General features: G+C 50.8%; 1 protein-coding gene across 3 annotated transcripts in view; it reads right to left on the reverse strand.

Moving 5' to 3' along the window:
- Nucleotides 1-18,085, reverse strand: part of VWA3A (von Willebrand factor A domain containing 3A) — a 68,940-nt gene that overhangs the window by 974 nt on the left and 49,881 nt on the right. For 2 of the 3 annotated variants that reach the window (XM_047780335.1, XM_047780334.1), the window contains 12 exons: nt 17,643-17,795; nt 16,138-16,228; nt 14,434-14,544; nt 13,784-13,881; nt 12,413-12,562; nt 10,220-10,328; nt 9,121-9,265; nt 7,452-7,596; nt 6,307-6,458; nt 4,073-4,196; nt 820-917; nt 601-663 (listed from right to left, as the gene is read on the reverse strand). In XM_047780335.1, coding sequence (XP_047636291.1) covers nt 615-663; nt 820-917; nt 4,073-4,196; nt 6,307-6,458; nt 7,452-7,596; nt 9,121-9,265; nt 10,220-10,328; nt 12,413-12,562; nt 13,784-13,881; nt 14,434-14,544; nt 16,138-16,228; nt 17,643-17,795 — 1,425 coding nt within the window. In that variant the 3' untranslated portion in view covers nt 601-614. The remainder of the gene's footprint in view (nt 1-600; nt 664-819; nt 918-4,072; nt 4,197-6,306; nt 6,459-7,451; nt 7,597-9,120; nt 9,266-10,219; nt 10,329-12,412; nt 12,563-13,783; nt 13,882-14,433; nt 14,545-16,137; nt 16,229-17,642; nt 17,796-18,085) is intronic. The other variant, XM_047780336.1, reaches the window with a different exon arrangement.

An 18,085-nucleotide genomic window follows, 5' to 3' on the forward strand; every position in this document is an offset into this window, starting at 1 on the left:
AGGCTAGGGGTCAAATCAGAGCTGCAGCTGCTGGCCTATGCCACAGCCACAGCAATGCCAGCTCTGAGCTGCATCTGCAACCTACACCACAGCTCACGGCAACACCAGATCCTTCACCCACTGAGCGGAGCCAGGGATTGAACCCGAAACTTCAGGGACACTGCTATGTTGTGCTCTTAACCCACCGAGGCAAAATGGGAACTCCGGTCTTTCTTTTTTTTCTTTCTTTCTTTTTTTTTTTTTTTGCTACTTTAGGGCTGCACCCTCCCAGGCTAGGGGTCGAATCGGAGCTGCAGCCGCTGGCCTACCCCACAGCCAAAGCAACACAGGATCCAAGCCACATCTGCGACCTACACCACAGCTCAGAGCAACGCCAGATCCTTAAGCCACTAAGCGAGGCCAGGGATGGCACCTGCATCCTCATGGATCCTCGTTGGGCTCGTTAACCACTGCGCCAAAACGGGAACTCCACCCTGGCCTCTCTATTCAGAGGAAGCATTGTTTCTGACCCCTCCCTGCAGTCACTACTGTCCACAAAACAGAGCGTGTTGCCTGGCCCCTGACAGGCACTCAGAAGGTGAGTCCATCCCCTCCCCTTACCTGAAAGCACGTCTCTAAAAAGGAGCAACCTTTGGCTCGGTGTTTTTCTTCTGGAGCTGGGACCTAGTGAACGGGAAATGCAGGAAGATGGTCACCTGTCTGGCCCCGGGCGGGGGAAAAGCAGGGCAGGAACTCTTGGAGCCAGGGTGCTGATGAGGCCCAGAGCCTGGGTGGGCTGGAGCCACACAGCAGGTGGGAGAGGCTGCTTGAAGGGCGTACCTGAAGGACTGGGCCTGCCAGAGGAAGCTTCTAGCCTTGGTGATCTCCTGGGCCAATCTCCTTAAATCATCTCCTTCAAATAGTGGCAACGCAGGATCCTTGAAAAGGGGAAATGAGTGTGAAGTGAGGTCCATGAAGTGACGGGATGGGACCTGAAAAACCCAAAATCTCAGAAAAAGAATGTTAGAGTGCATTCAATGTAGCCTTCCACCCAGGGCAGGAAATCCGTGGGCCTCAGCTTGCATGCTTCCAGGGACAGGGAGCTCACCACCTGTCAAGGCCAGGCGTTCCACACATGGGACCCTCTACAATCAGGTGCCCGAGAATCAGTGTAGGGAAGGGGCAGTGCAAACCAAGAGGGGCTCTAGACCTCACTGACATCAACCCCTCTCTGTGGAGTAGAACAGTAGTGGTATATATATATGCCCCTTACCTCGCTGGTAGTCAGTGGAACCTATCCAGCCCCTTCTCTATTTCTTCCAGGAAAACAGAGCTTCACAGACATGCTTTTTTCTTATGTTAACTAATGAAATTCCAGAGCTTCGCTCAAAAGTAACAAGTTCTGGAGTTCCCGTCATGGAGCAGTGGTTAACGAATCTGACTAGGAACCATGAGGTTGCGGGTTCGATCCCTGGCCTCGTTCAGTGGGTTAAGGATCTGGCAATGCCGTGAGCTGTGGTGTAGGCTGCAGATGCAGCTCGGATCCCGTGTTGCTGTGGCTCTGGCGTAGGCCGGTGGCTACAGCTCTGATTAGACCCCTAGCCTGGGAACCTCCATATGCAGCGGGAGTGGTCCAAGAAGTAGCAAAAAAAAACCCCCAAAAAAAACCAAAAAAAAAAAAGTAACAAGTTCTTACCCAGAGAACTCTATCCAGTGGTCTGTAATAATATGTGTGGGAGGGAGTTCCCTTTGTGGCTCAGTGGTTAACAAACCCAACGAGGATCCATGAGGACAAGACCTTGCTCAGTGGGTTAAGGATCTGGCATTGCTGTGGCTGTGGTGTAGGCTGGCAGCTGCAGCTCGAACTCGACCCCCAGCCTAGGAACTTCCATATGCTGCAGGTACGGCCCCCAAAAGCAAATAATAATAATAATGATAATAATAATAATAATAAATGTGGGCAGAGAACTTGAAAGAGAATGCACGTGTGTATATGTACAGCATATACTGAGTCACTTTGTTGTACAGCAGAAATGATCACAACCTCGTAAATCAACTATACTTCAATAAAGCATAAAAAAAAAACAAAAAAATAGGAGTTCCCATCATGGCTCAGTGGTAACAAACCCAGCTAGTTTCCATGATGATGCATGTTTGATCCCTGGCTTCGATCAGTGGTTAAGGATTTGGCATTGCCGTGAGCTGCGGTGTAGATAACAGATGACGCTGGGATCTGGTGTTGCTGTGGCTGCGGCTGGCAGCTGCAGCTCCATTTCCTGGCCTGGGATCTTCCATATGTCATGTGTGGGGCATAAAAAAGACAAAAAAAAAAAAAAGTACAACTAGCAAGAGAATCTAAGCAAGAGATGAGGCTGTTTCCTCTCCCCAAGAGTAGTAGTGGCAGGGGTGCCACTCAGCACCTGGAAACTATGCCAAGAATCTGAGTTGATAAGATCTTACTTAGAACCTTTCCGTTATTGTCAAGTTTGATTTCCTGTGTAATAAGGATATGGGTGGATATGCATTATTTTCACTTGTTCTGATAATATTTGCCCCAAAGCAGTTACTTGCATAAATTATTCAAAGCAATTGACTTCAAAAATTACACCATGTCCTGTGACAGTAAACTTTAACATCCAAAAAAAAAAAAATCTAAAACTCTGGTTTGGTTACCTTACTGGGTGATTTGCTGCCCTGGAAATGTCATACCTGACAGCAGCACATTTCTAGAAGGTATGAACGTGTACATAATTTTTCCATCAGATTGTAAGATCTTACCCCACATGCTTGATGGAACCTATGACTTTATTAAATTTCTTTCTTTCTTTTTTTTTTTTTGCTTTTTAGGGTCATACCCATGGCATATGGAAATTCCCAGGCCAGGGGTCAAATTGGAGTGACAGCTGCCAACCTATGCCACAGCCACAGCAATGTGGGGTCTAAGCCTTGTCTGCAACCTACACCACAGCTCATGGCAAGGCTGGATCCTTAACTCACAGAGCAGGGCCAGGGATTGAACCCTCATCCTCATGGATAACTAGTCAGATTTATTTCTGCTGAGCCTCGACAGGAACTCCCAGATTTTTTTTTTGTCTTTTTTTTGTCTTTTTTGTTGTTGTTGTTGTTGCTATTTCTTGGGCCGCTCCCGCGGCATATGGAGGTCCCCAGGCTAGGGGTCTAATCGGAGCTGTAGCCACCGGCCTACGCCAGAGCCATAGCAACGCAGGATCCGAGCTGCGTCTGCAACCTACACCACAGCTCATGGCAACGCCGGATCGTTAACCCACTGAGCAAGGGCAGGGACCGAACCCGCAACCTCATGGTTCCTAGTCGGATTCGTTAACCACTGCGCCACGACGGGAACTCCCCAGATTTATTTCTTAACAGATCATCTGGATATCTGTGCATCAGTAACGTTAAGGAGAGGAGACAGAAATATGCAGGAATTAAAGCATGGAATTTAGGAGCATGGGTGTCTGGGCTCCAGCTTTACCATTTACTCTGACTTTAAGTGTATTCCTGTTCACTCATCTGTTAAATGGGTATAATAACGACTGGCAGGATTAAAAGAGGGAATTTACATAAAGCAACACGTAGCATGTAGTAAGTGCTCTGTGAATGTGAATCATCTTATTATTTTTTTAATTTTTATTTTATGGCTGCACCTGTGGCATATGGAGGTTCCCAGGCTAGGGGTCGAATTGGAGCTGCAGCTGCTGGGCCTACACCACAGCCACAGCAACACTGGATCCGAGCCGCATCTGCAACCTACACCTCAGCTCACAGCAATGCCAGATCCTTACACCACTGAGGGAGGCCAGGGATTGAACCTGCATCCTCACAGAGACAATGTCATTGGGTCCTTAACCTGCTGAGCCACAACAGGAACTCCTGAATGTGAAGTGTTCTATTATTAAATTACACCCCTAACCCTGCTCCTTCCCCAACCTTGAGGAGAGGCAGCCTGAACCCTCTTTAGTCAATATTTTGTCTTACAAGAGAAGCAGAGTTCTTGTCAGTCTGGAGATATTTGTCATGTGTCAGCCTGCTGACATTTATTGAGCAGACATCACTCAGGAGCTCCACGACCTACCCTTTGGTGAATGAAGCCCCTGGTCAGCAGGCCGTGCATTTTGAAGAGCGTGTCCTCACCTGCGGGGCAGTGATAGCGCCCCCCAGTGAGGGAGGCCAGATCTCGCAGGAAGTTAACCGCCGCCCTGTGGGGAGGAGCACAGGACTGAGGCCAGGCCCACCGCGTTCGCTGGGTACCTCCAGCCCCTGCGGGGAGTCAGGTCAAGTAGGGCAAGGGGCCTCGGACCCTGGGGATCTGTGCCATTGGGGTCACTTGGCATCAACAAACCCATTCTCCCAGCTGGTTTTGGGTGGCGGTGGCTGCTGCTGGTGAGTAAGAGGGATGCACTGTCTTAGGGTTGAGGTAGGAGCTGGATGGGCCCCTGGGCTGAGAACAGCTGGGACTTGGGCCAAGTAACCTGGGCTTTGTTTCTCTCTGACACGTCAAGGAAAAAGTTAGTTGAAGGAGCTGAGCTCTGCTGGCATAGAGGGATGAGATTGTGAGAATGGCGGGGGAGAAGGAGGGAGAGGCTGGAGCAATGAGATTTCAAGTGGAGTTTGTTGTCCAGCGGAGTGGTGGGGAGCTCTGAGCAGGCGAGACATGGGCTCCGCCGCCACAGGTGGGCGCTAGGTTTTTTATAGACAGAGGTTGTTGTGTGGAGCCCTGTGGTCTGAGGCCTCGGGGCTGTCTTGTCTTTGGGAACACATCTGCTGCCCAGGCCTCTTGGACAAGAAGGAATCTGTGTGCTTTGAGGCCTTGTTTCATTTTCCACCTAAGAAAGATGACCACTTGCATCACTCCTGGGGGCAAGGAGACCTCCCCAATTACACATGTGCAGTAAGATTCCTAGGGGTCAGAAAGAAAGGGGGCGCCAGGCCATAGCAAGTCCTGACACTGTCCCGGCATCCTTTGCTCTGGAAGCCACCTTTGTCAAAAGATGCACGTGCACATTGGGGAGGGTCCTATGTCCAGTCAGGTGTGAGAATTAAAAGAAGATAATTGGCTAAAGAGGAACAGAGACCCAGAAGAACAGGCCTGTATAAGTGACATAAATCACCTCTCTGGAGTGCTCCCGACTCGGGGGGCGGGGGGGGGGGGCGGCGCGCCTGCACCCGCACTCCTCTTTAGGGTGTGTATTGATGCTTTGCTTTTTTTTTTTTTTTTTGTCATTTCGCCTTTTCTGGGGCTGCTCCCGTGGCATATGGAGGTTCCCAGGCTAGGGGTCTAGGGGTCTAATCGGAGCTGTAGCTACTGGCCTATGACAGAGCCACAGCAATGAGGGACCTGAGCTGCATCTGCAACCTACACCGCAGCTCACAGCAATGCCAGATCCTTAATCCACTGAATGAGGCCAGGGACTGAACCCACAACCTCATGGTTCCTAGTCGGATTCATTAATGATGGGAACTCCTTACTGCTTTGCTTCTGATTTTAATAAATAAACCACCTCTCCAGTGCTCTCCTACATGTTGTACTGTGACTGTAACAGTAAACTTTCTGTTTTTACAAGTCTTTGCCTCCTAGACACATGCTTGCTTTCAGCAGGAGGCAAGAAGCAGGGCCATTCTGCTTTTGGCCTTGAGCTGGTCTCGTGGCCAAGATTCCTGGTTTTCACCCAGGCTGCCCAGGTTCAATTCCTGAGCAGAGAATTAAGATCTCATTCCAAGCCATTCCTCACTGCTGTCTCTCCGAGGTCGGGGTCACCATTTAACCTGGACCCCTCAAAGCATGTGGCCCCCCTGTTTAACTGGACAGCTATCCCGTGCCAACTATGTGTCTGGCCTGGCTGGGACATGGTGCGACCTTTAAGGAGCTCATGGTTTAGACAGAGAGATTAAACATGCATGCAAGTCATCCATCACGGTTGTGCCAATGAAATTTTTTTTTTTGAAGGAGCTGAATCTCTCTTGCCTAACACATTTTCTATGGTGATCATTTATAAAAGTAACTCTACGTTAAACCTTTTCCCTCTAAATATTCACAAATATGCCCCCAAGAAAGATGAAGCCAGAGAACACAGTGCGCGATAGTGAGAATCGGTGCAGATCTGTTTCCACGCTGGAGGAAGTCGGGCAGGCGGAGGTACAGAAGTCGGGGGGGGGGGGCTCCCCAGAACAGTGCCTGCCCAGGCCCTCCCACCTGCTGACCCAGGAGGCCTCAGGCCCTGGAGGGCTCAGCATCTGAGTCCCTGGATTGGCTGAGGATCGGCCTCAGACATGTGGCCGTGGGGAAGGCATGTCACTCGGCCGCCCCACCTGTCCGAGCAGCTCAGGGAGATAGCGTGTACTTTCACGTTGTTTTTCTCCTTGAGTCTTTGGACTTCCCTGAGAATAAGCCTGCGGCTTGTGTCTGGCTTGCCGTCGGTCAGGAGATACAGTGCTTCCACATCAGGAAAACTGAAAGCTTTCTGAAAGAGCACATAGATTGTCGAGCTCAGGGGAGGGGCCATCCAGGACAGGCAGAAACCGCCGACCTGCTGTCCCCAAGGGCAAAGTCTGGGTCCCATTGACGTGCCATTATGACTGAGAGCCTCCCCCTCTCAGCCTGTGACAGACCAGGACGCTGCTGAGGTTTGGGAGATGAGCATAGCCCACTCCCCAGCTGGTTAACCCCAAGCAAGTCACTTAACCTCTCTGGGCCTCTGTATCCTCATCTATAAAGTGAGAACAGGAGTTCCTGTGGTGGCGCAGGGGAAACGAATCTGATTAGTATCCGTGAGGACTTGGGTTCCATCCCTGTCCTTGCTAGGTGGGTTGGGGATCTAGCATTGCCGTGAGCTGTGGTGTAGGTGGCAGATGTGGCTCAGATCTTGAGTTGCTGTGCCTGTGGCATAGGCTGGCAGCTGGGGCTCCGATCTGACCCTGAGCCTGGGAACGTCCATATGCTGCAGGTGCGGCCCTAAAAAGCAAAATAAATACATAAATATTTAAAAATTTTTTAAAAAGTGAGAACAGCAAGAATCTCCTTCTCATTGGGTTGGTGGAAAGATGAAGTGATTTAATACTTAATAAATTCTAAAGTGCACTTTGTTGGAGTTCCCATCGTGGCTCAGTGGTTAACGAATCTGACTAGGAACCATGAGGTTGTGGGTTCGATCCCTGGCCTCGCTCAGTGGGTTAAGGATCCAGCGTTGCCACGAGCTGTGGTGTAGGTTGCAGACTTGGCTCAGATCCTGCATTGCTATGGCTGTGGTGTAGGCCAGCAGCTACAGCTCCAATTAGACCCCTAGCCTGGGAACCTCCATATGCCGTGGGTGCAGACCTAGAAAAGGCAATCAATCAATCAATCAATCAAGTGCACTTTGTACACTCTGTTGTATCCCATCCGTATAACAGCAGGATAGGGGTGATGGTATTTCTGCTTTACTGCCGGGTCAGGCGGGGTGGGGTGGGGAACTTACCAGTAATGCCTGCAAGACGGAGGTGCTCCCCTGAGCATGCAGGTGCGTCACCCACTGCATAGCCTCGTGACAGGCTGCGTCTGTGGTTTCCACCAGAGTGTCCTGCCATGCCTGCAGGCCTTCTGCAAAGCTGAGCAGGTTAAAACTAGGGAGAGGGAAGGAGTGGGCGGAAGAGCAGAGGAGTAAGAGATTGGTTAGAACATGTCAGTCTCTACTGACCTCAGGGGAAATAACCTACGCCCCCTGAAGATCCTACCGCAAGCTCCCCACCCCGCCCCCCGAACTCTGACCACCTGGGAATGAGAAAGCACACGGTGAAGATGCTGGATGCAGACAGAATTAGATTTAAATCCTACCCCAGGAGTTCCCGCTGTGGCTGAGTGCTAACAAACCCAACTGGTATCCATGAGTATATGGGTTCGATTCCTGGCCTCGCTCAGTGGGTTAAGGTTCTGGCATTGCCATGAGCTGCAGTGTAGGTTGCAGTTGTGGCTGGGACCCCACGTTGCTGTGGCTGTGGTGTAGGCTGGCAGCTACAGCTCTGATTGGACCCCTAGCCTGGGAACTTCCACATGGTGTGGGTGCAGCCCTAAAGAGGCAAAAAAATAAAAGAATAAATTCCACCCCAGTCACTTACTGGTTTTGGGATCTTGGGCAAATTATTTAACTTCTCTATAGCCCTTGTTTCCTTTTCTGAAGAATAGGAATAAGAATAGGATTGTGGTGTGGACTGAATGACAGTATGCATGCAAAGTGCTTGGCACAAAGAAACTTCTTTATAAATGTCTGGGGTTTTTTTTGTTTTTTGTTTTTTTGTTTTTAATGGCTGCACCCACTGCATATGGATGTTCCCAGGCCAGGGATCAACTCTGAGCTGCAGGTGCAACCTAGGCAACAGCTGTAGCAACCCACTGCAGGATCCTTTAACCCACTGAGCAGGGCAGGGGATCAAACTCTTGCTTCTGTAGCAACCCAAGCTTCTGCAGTTGGATTCTTAACCCACTGCACCACTGTAGGAACTCCAATGTCTGCTCTTTTTAATATTAAGGCAAGAATAAGTCCCAGCCTAGGACCAGAGTCTCCTGCTGTTTCCTCAGGGTCAACCCTTCTGGGTAGAGAAAACAAACCACCCCAAAACTCTCTTTAAAAAAAAAAATCACAATCAATTTGGAGTTCCCGTCATGGCTCAGTGGTTAATGAACCCGACTAGGAACCATGAAGTTGCGGGATCGATCCCTGGCCTCACTCAGTGAGTTAAGGATCCGGCATTGACGTGAACTGTAGTGTAGGTCACAGACCCAGCTCAGATCCCTCATTGGCTGTGGCTGTGGTGTAGGCCAGTAGCTGTAGCTCCGATTGGATTCCTAGCCTGGGAACCTCCATATGCTGCTGGTGCGGGCCTAAGACGACAAAAGACAAAAAAAAAATTGAAATCCACAATTCAAGGCCCCCTGGTGGTTCCTTGGATCTGCTTGCAGTTGTCCCTGGACCTGATGGATTTCTAAAAAACGCTTTACTTTGGCTGCAGAAGGCAATGTTCTCTCCTGCTAGCCAGAAGCCTCCAGGCCTTTTGGAACTGGGGAGGGGGACGGGGTCCTGGCCAGGGAAGCCTAAGGGACTACCCTTTGGAGCTTCCTGACTCCCACCCTCCCTCACCCCTGCCTCATACCTGTCACAGTGCTTCCGCAGCTGTTCCCAGATGAGCAGAGTGAGCTCCGTCTTCACCTGCTGCAGGTAGGGGCCCATGGATCCCGACGTGTCCAGCAGGATGCACACTTTGCTCTCCAAAATGGCACCGAACAGCCGGCGGCTCCCTGCTCGGGGTGAGGGTGGGGGCAGAGGCAGGGGAGGCGTGAGGGCACCTTTCCTCACTGAGGCCATCAAATACAAGGTCTGCAACACCCATTTGTCTGCCTGATCACTGATCAGATGTGAATTCACCAAGAGATGCCTCTGTGGTGTTGCCAGAGGGGTCTGTCCAGGGGCAGAGCTGGTCGGTGGTCTGGGCTCTGGGAGGTCAAGGTTTCCGTGGGGGCTCTGCCTGTGATGACTTGTCCTAGTGATTAAACGGCCCTGGGCTTGAGTTTCCTCATCCCTAAAGTTAAGGGATTGGGTATGGCGGTGTCTGTATTGTCTGGGGCTGGAAACAAAGTTATAGAGCATATGGAGTCCTGTTGACTGGCCAATAGAAATCGAGTGAGGGAGGTCCCATTGTGGCGCAGTGGAAATGAAACCGACTAGGAACCATGAGGTTGCGAGTTCGATCCCTGGCTTTGCTTAGTGGGTTAAGGATCCTGCGTTGGTGTGCCTGTGGCGTAGGCTGGGAGCTGTAGCCCTAATTAGACCCCTAGTCTGGGAACCTCCATGTGCCACGGGTGCGGCCCCAGAAAGACAAAAAAAAAAAAAAAAAGAAGATCAGAGGTTGCTTCTCACCAGGAGCCCCTCCCATCGCTACCTTCATGGACCAGCTCCACAGGCCCCATCAACACTAAACTGAGGCTCCTGCTGAGCAGCCCCTGTCACACCTGGGAGGCGGGTGTGGGAGACGGCCTGGCAGAGCTGCCCGGACAGGCCAGCTTCTCTCGGGTGCTCTGGCCCATGCGCCACCTCCCCGTCACCTGTCCCCTGCCTGACCTCCGAACCCAGCAATCATGTTGCCTCCCATGGGTGACAGTTTGTGAGTGCCTGGCCTGGGAAGGTGGGTCTGGGGTCCCTGGGTTGCCCTTCCCCTTGTGCCCTCCGCCCTCCAGGATAGCAGGCAGGCTCACCGGACAGCAGCCACTGCAGCCTCTGGACGTAGCGTCGCATCACCCTCTCCAGGCATGTGATGTACACTTCGAGTTCCCTGGGCGTGCACTGAATGTGTCTCACCATGCCCTGGACCCAGTGAGCAAAGGCAAATTTCCCCCCATCAGCTATTTCTTTTTTTTTTTTTTTGTCTTTTTGCCATTTCTTGGGCCGCTCCTGCGGCATATGGAGGTTCCCAAGCTAGGGGTCGAATCAGAGCTACAGCTGCCGGCCTATGCCACAGCCACACCACATCCACATGCCAATGCCAGATCCCAGCCGAGTCTGGGACCTACTTCACAGCTCACAGCAACGGCTGGATCCTTAACCCAGCAAGCGAGGCCAGGGATCAAACATGCATTCTCATGGACAGTAGCCAGGTTCATTATCACTGAGCCAGGACAGGAACTCCCCTTTTTTTTTTTTTTTGGCTGTCCCCATAGCATATGAAAATTCCCGGGCCAAGGACCAAACCTTTGCCACAGCAGTGACAGCACTGGATCCGTATCTGCTGCATCACAAGAGTATTCCTCAAAACACTTTAAGGGTATTTTTGTTTGTTTAAAAGTTTTTTTTTTTTAATTGAACTACCAAATGCATGATTCTGGGAAGGTGTGGGAGGATTGGGATGATGGTTTTGTGGCAAATGTGGTCACTGTAATGATATAAACACAGTATCTAAATTTTAAGTAGAAAACCCTCAAGACTTTACCGTTGTGGCTCAGTGGTTAACGAATCCGACTAGGAACCATGAGGTTGTGTGTTCAATCCCTGGCCTTGCTCAGTGAGTTAAGGATCTGGTGTTGCTGTGAGCGGTGGTGTAGGTTAGAGACACAGCTTGGATCCTGCACTGCTGTGGCTCTGGCGTAGGCCAGCGGCTACGGCTCCAATTAGACCGCTCGCCTGGGAACCTCCATAAGCCGTGGGAGCAGCTCTAGAAAAGACAAAAAAAAAAAAAACAAACCCTTAATGGTAGGATGGGATATTTATAAATTTCAAACGAAAGGATAACCTGGAAGTTCCCGCTGTGGCTTAGCAGTTAACCTGAGAATGTGGGTTTGATCCCTGGCCTCATTCAGTTGGGTTAAGGATCTGGAGTTGCTGTGAGCTGTGGTGTAGGCCACAGACAAGGCTTGGTTATGGTGTTGCTGTGGCTGTGGAGTAGGCTGGCAGCTGCAGCTCTGTTTGATCCCTGGACTGGTAACTTCCATATGCCATGGGTATGGCCCTAAAAAGCAAAAAAAAAAAAAAAAGAATAGAATGGATGAAAAAAAAAAAAAAGGATGGAAGGGGGAGAAGCATGATTAAGCTCCCATAAAATTTTTCTGGTAGATAATTTTAAATTTCGTGGCAATTTTTAGTTTTATTTTGTCCCCTAATGGTGACAATGTCACATCAAAGGGCAAGGAGAGAAAATGGGGTCTTTTTTTGAAGCATGGTTAGATTTTTGTTTTATACTAAATTTACTTGTTCCAGTGTCAAAGCAATAAAAAAAAATGACCTCAAAACTAGAAAACAGAGAAGAAATGCCCCTCACCTCCTGTCATAACCCCTGTTCCCAGCCATCTCAACAGAACCACCATCCGCACTGAGGGACAGTGTTCTTACTGGTAAATATTCCAGCCACTGCCCTATGTTCTCAACAACTGGTTCTAATCCTCACTCCAGGAGTTCCTGTTGTGGCTCAGAGGTTAAGGAACCCAACTAGCATCCATGAGGATGTGGGTTCGATCCCTGGCCTCACTCAGTGGGTTAGGGATCCGGTGTTGCCATGAGCTGTGGGGTAGGTCGTAGACATGGCTGGGATCCTGCAATGCTGTGGCTGTGGCATAGGCTGGCAGCTACAGCGCCAATTTGATTCCTAGCCAGGGAACCTCCATGTGCTATGGGTGCAGCCCTAAAAAAAAAAAAAAAAAAAAAAAAAGAAGACAAAAAAAAATTTCTCACTCCAATGAGTCCCTCTAACCATCAGGTACTCTGAGGGGCTGACTTTCTTCCAACAAGATTCTGCATCTCCTATTGCCTTAGGGCAGCCCCTCTTTGGGGGATGGAGTTCTGAGAAGCAGGAACAGAAGTGGGAGGGGTACATTTATATGTAGTTTTCCCCAACACACTTGGCCATTGGTGCCTGAGAAGAGGCAGGAGCTGGGAGAGAAAATACGATCTTGACTTACATTGACCTCTATGCTGGGGACCACACTGCAGTGTTTGGCTGAGGCCGAGGCTGAGGCCGACGTCTGTATTGACTTTTGATGAATGCATCTGGGACCCAAGTATCTGGAGATCTCCATCTTCAGTCTTTTTAGACCATAATTTGCTACCCACTTTGGAATAAAGGAAAAACTGTTATCTTAGGTAATTCAGGCTTAATTGAACAATTGACTCATTTATTAAAATCTTTTTTTTTTTCTTTTTAGGACCATCTGCGGCATATGGAAGTTCCCAGGCTAGGGGTCCAATGGGAGCTGCAGCTGCAGGCCTACGCCACAGCCATGCCAACCCAGCTAGCAGCAATGCCTGATTCTTAACCCACCGAGCAAGGCGAGGGATTGAACCCACATCCTCATGGATACTAGTTGGATTCTTAACCTGCTGAGCCATAATGGCTCATGTTTTAAGATTTAAGATTCTTTAATACAAGAATCTGTCTTGCATTTGAAATGTGGGGCTCCTAGGTCCTCACTGAGCCTCCGTCACATGCAAATTCCTGCCCTAATGCTGGGGAGAGATGCACGAGAAATACAGAGAATGGGGAGCAAAATTTATTAAGCACTTACTATTCTCTAGTCTGGGGGACACTGTTGCTTCCCCAATTTCCATTTCGACTCTCTCCCACGACATCTGCATGGAAACCCTGATTGGTCTAAAGTTTAGACTCTAAACAAATTAGGATAAGTCTCACTCTCCTTGTCACAATGAAAAGTACAAGAATGGGTGGGTTTAAAGCAATCAGAACACAGCATCCAGGAGAGGGCCAATCAGAATCAAGCTCAGACTTCTTTGACTTGTTGTGGGAAGAAAAGACATTCTATCTTCTGGATCTGAACCAGAAAAGGGGTTTTTGCAGCATGTGTCCAAAAGGATCTGATACCACTTAAGTACTTGACACAAAATATACTTCAATTAATCAGCAATCCTATTAAGGTACAATTATCTTCATTTTGTAAACAAAGACTGAGTGACTTACCCAAGGTCACCCAGCTAGGAAGTGGCAGAACGAGGTTCCCATGTGGTTCTATTTAATCCTTATCCTGACTCTTTTTTTCTCTCTCTCTCTCTCTTTTTTTCTTTTGGCCATGCATGTGGCATGAGGAAGTTCTGGGCAGGGGATCAAACCCTCGCCATAGCAGTGACCCAAGCTGCTGCAGTGACAATGCTTGGTCCTTAACCCATTGCACCACACGGGAACTCCATTATTCCTGATGCTTTAAACAGTCCTTTTAAGCAGGTCTGGCCTCAACTCCAAGTATGCCCACCTTCCTAGAAATACGGTGGGTGGAAGAATTATTGCCTGGGGGCTTTTGCTGGTGACCACAGCGTAGTACCTCTTGGCTTGAGCAGACTCTGTTCTTCCTGGGCAATGCAATAGAAGAGCTAGTCCTTCTTAGGCCTCTCCCTTGAGGGTATTTCCTGTACACAAAACCTGGGAGAAAGAGTAGAGTTACCTGGGGCCATTTTCTTACTCCCACAGTTCCCTTTCTCGTCTCAGTTTCTCTGTCAATCAAGTCAGCTGTAACATTCCTCAAGTGCAATTTGCTGAGAGATAGGAGGGAGGCTGTTGGATGGATCTGGGGAGGCACCCTGGGCCCTCCCTTCTCCATACGACAGGAAGCTGGCACTGGGACCTGTGCCACTTTGCAGCCATCGGGCTGGCCTGGGGGACTCATCTCCACTCCCTTCCCGGTGGGTCTGAGACCGCGCTGCTCATGGACAGAGTGGGAGTGCTGAGCCCAGGCACCTGGGGAGATCTCTGATACCAACCCTTGCCTGCGTCAAGACTTTGCAAGCTCATTTCCCTGGGCTGGGAGACCTGAGCGATTTGAGGACAGGCCTGCTGGGGGGTGGGAGTGGGGGCGGGGCATGGCTGCCCATGACCTGTGACAGCTGGAGTGTCTCCTTCCCTCAGGGCCCAATGACCTTCCAGGTCCCACAGGACGAGGGGGCTGTCTGGACACTTGTGTAGCCTCCAACTTACCCACATTATTCCCCGTCTCTGTATAAAACAGCGAGAGAGATGTCTCTGTGTCCCTTGATTTGGTCTTCCTCCTCTGCTCTGCAGTTCCTTCTTTCACTGGCTGGGCGGCAGCTAAAGGACATTTGGCCTGTTGGCTGGAGCAGCCTCAAGGGTTTATGTGGTAAAGTCATAACGCTTGGCTTAGGGACGTATCAACTTCCGCTACGCTCTGTCCGCCCCCCACTTCTTTTAAGGCTCAGCCCTAAAAAAGCATATGAAATTTCCCAGGCTAGGGGTTGAATCGAAGCTGTAGCCACCTGCCTATGCCACAGCCACAGCCACACAGGATCCGAGCTGCATCTGCCACCTACACCATAGCCCATGGCAACACTGGATTCTTAAGCCACCGAGCAAGGCCAGAGATGGAACCCCCACCCTCCTGGATTTCTGCTGGGCCACAATGGGAACTCCGCTCTGCCCTTGAAATGGGCTTTCAAAGTGGCTTTGAGGTCCTTTGGGACCACCCAGGTCCTCTGGCCTCAGCTGGAACTGTAAAGCTAGAGCAGCGAATATTTGCCAGGCTTGGTGTGAAGTGCTCCCTGAAACCTGTCTTGTTTTATCCTCAGAGTCTCCTAGGTTACAGATGAGATAAATGGAACTCAGAGCCAGTAAGAAGCAGAGCAGATTCCACCCAGGTCTTGCTGAGTGGAACCCTTCCAGAACTCTGCTCTGAATCACTCTGCTATGTCTTTGACATTTGAAGTAAGAGACATGGTCTTAGGTTCTATGGGCTGAGTATTTTCATAAAAGTACTGGTGCCCTGTCATGATTGGCTGGCACCAGATAATCTCCTTAGCTCCTCTGAGTCAGAATTTCTTCATCAGTAAAATGGGGGAACTAATATACTCCCTACCCTATAGGACTTTTTTTTTTTTTGGTGTTTTTTTGTCTTTTTAGGGCCATACCCTTGGCATGTGGATGTTCCCAGGCTTGGGGTTGAATCAGAGCTGTAGCCACTGGCCTACACCACAGCCACAGCAATGCCAGATCCAAGCTGTGTCTGCAACCTACGCCACAGTTCACGGCAACACCCGATCCTTAGGCCACTGATCAAGGCCAGGGATTGAACCTGCGTCCTCATGGATGCTAGTCAGATTCATTTCCACTGAGCTGTGTCAGGAACTCCCGGGATTTTTTTTTTAAGGTTTACTTTTTTGGCTGCTTCTGAAAGGGATTGAACCCACGGCACTGCAGCAACCAGAGTCACAGCAGTAACAACACTGGATCCTTAACCCACTGAGCTATCACGGAACTCCATATAGGACTTTATTTTTTATGACACCTGCAGCATGTGGAAGTTTCCAAGCTAATGGTTGACTCAGAGGTGCAGGTGCCAGCCTACACCATAGCCACAGCCACAGCAATGCCAAATCCAGGCTGCGTCTGTAACCTACATTGCAGCTCGCAGCAATGCCAGATCCTTAACCCACTGGGCAAGGCCAGAGATTGAACTCCCATCCTCATGGATACTAGTCAGGTTCCTAACCCACTAAGCCACAATGAGAACTTCCCCACAGAGGACTTTAAACGGGACAATCGTAGCAGAAGGGCTGGCGCATGATCCCGAGATTCATGACCATTCGTCACTGTAGTTTTTACTGTCATCACTAATCCACGTCTCAGCCACGCTTGTCCACCCCTCCACCCACCGTGGCCATGCCTTACCTGGGAGGATGCCCGCTTTGCCACTGAGTGGACGCCATAGTAGAGTTTTCAAGGGGGGACTCTTCTCTCTGTCAGAAGCATCCTTAATGCTCTGGAAAACAGGCGGTCTTTCCCATCACAGGCCCGTTCTCTGCGGCAGGCAGTACCCCAGTCACCCCAGCCTCAACCTGCCAAGTAGGGGCCTTTGCAGGGAGTAGCCTAAGAAAGCTGACTTCTCTCACACTTGTCCCATCTCCTGTAGCAGATACGGAGAGGATGCTGGGTTTTGAGGCGAAAAAATGTGTGTGTGTGTGTGTGTGTGTGTGTGTGTGGTGTGGTGTGTTACGAGAGGAGGCCTGCTAAGACAACTGTGGGGATTTGCCAGAACTTTCTTCACCAGTTATCCACTCCACTCCTCTTCCAAGTGGACTGGAATTTCTTGGCCTCCAGCGTGACAAGCAACCCCTCAGGGAACTTCTGCACCCTACCAGGCACCTCAATTTTAAGGGAGTGATTCCTCCATTCCTGGAATGTGGTGACAGTTAAAGTTACCCAGAGCCCTGGACCAGCTGAGGAGACCTCTGGGTGATCGGCTATGAAAACGCCAGGAGCTGGCACCCTCCTCCTGTGTCAGGAGGCCCCTCAGAGGCCCTGGTGCAGCCCAAGCCTCCTCGTGCTGAACCAGCTCAGGGACCACTGAAGGTCCAGGCAGCAGACCCCAAGATTCTGGGGTTTTCCCTCAGAATTTGGGAAGACAGGAGGGGGCCACGGCTCTGGGCCAGCTCCTGAAAGCTGGTGGATCTGCAAACGAGGGCAGTGCCTGTGTGGACAGAATCTTCTGGAAGTGCAGCCCCAGAGAAGGATGGATTTCTTCATTCTGAAAATGTGCTGTGTTCACCAGGGTCTGTCTGTTGGTAAAACACAGAACAGCTCTCAGGTCTGACTGCCCCTTCTGCCCACAAGCACTGTGAGTCTGGGGTCTTCCCCCAGATGCACTTCTAGAGGCCCCTTCTGATTGCTAAGGGGTGTTTTATGCAGCACAGATGTGACAGGCTGTGAATGGGGATTGCGCCCCCGCCCCCTGGCAGGCATGGGGCCACCCTCCGGCTCCTACTAGGCCCCTGGAAACCTCGGGCAGCAGCAGCAAGAGCCCATGAGATGCTCCAACGCCCTAATTCCTTTGCCCCTGAGAACCCCTCCAGCATGAAGCTCCTGCCTTACAACCATGGTGGGTAGCAGTGGGTACCAAGCCCATGGAGTCCTTGGTACCACAAAGCTGGAACAGCCAGGCAGAGCCAAAGGGGTGGGGGGCGGCCACAAGGCCCCAGAACTGAGAAGCAACCACACCCCCACCCCGTCGCTTCTCCTTGGAGGTCAGGGACACTGATCACCCAGGACCCCCCGCCCTGCGCCCCCACCCGTCTGGGGTCTGGGGGCCTGGCCCAGGCCACTTCAAGACCCAGGAAAGACGAGGAGACAAGGTGGAAACAAAATCCTCTGTGTGTTATTCGGGAGGGGAGTCAAACCATTCTGGCCACGGAAGGCACTGTGGCTCTGGGGGAACAGAGCTTCCTGGGTGGACTTCTTGGCTTGAGCGTCTTCGGCTTTTCTCTCCGGAGGGCATTGCTGTCCTGTTTTTTCCCAGACTGGTTCTTCAGGGAGGACACGAGCAAGGCGCACTGCAGCGAGGGTGAGGAGGATTAGCAGTGACCGGCAGCCGGTCTCCACCGCGGGGGGCGCTCGCGCATGCGCACGCGCAAACGCACACATATGCCTGCAGCAGGTGCGACCAGGGCCCCTGGGCTCTTCCTTCTGTCCCTAGAGGGCTGCCTGCGGCTGACAGCGCTGTGGATCAAGCCTATGAATAGTAAGTACCAAGGCTGGAGGGCCTGGGATGCATCAAACGTTGGGCTACTTAGTGTCTGGGAGTCTCAAACCCCCTTGCCAACAAGACATGCAACTACACCAC

Source organism: Phacochoerus africanus, chromosome 5 (genome assembly GCF_016906955.1).
Source record: "Phacochoerus africanus isolate WHEZ1 chromosome 5, ROS_Pafr_v1, whole genome shotgun sequence".
Classification (NCBI taxonomy): Eukaryota; Metazoa; Chordata; class Mammalia; order Artiodactyla; family Suidae; genus Phacochoerus; species Phacochoerus africanus.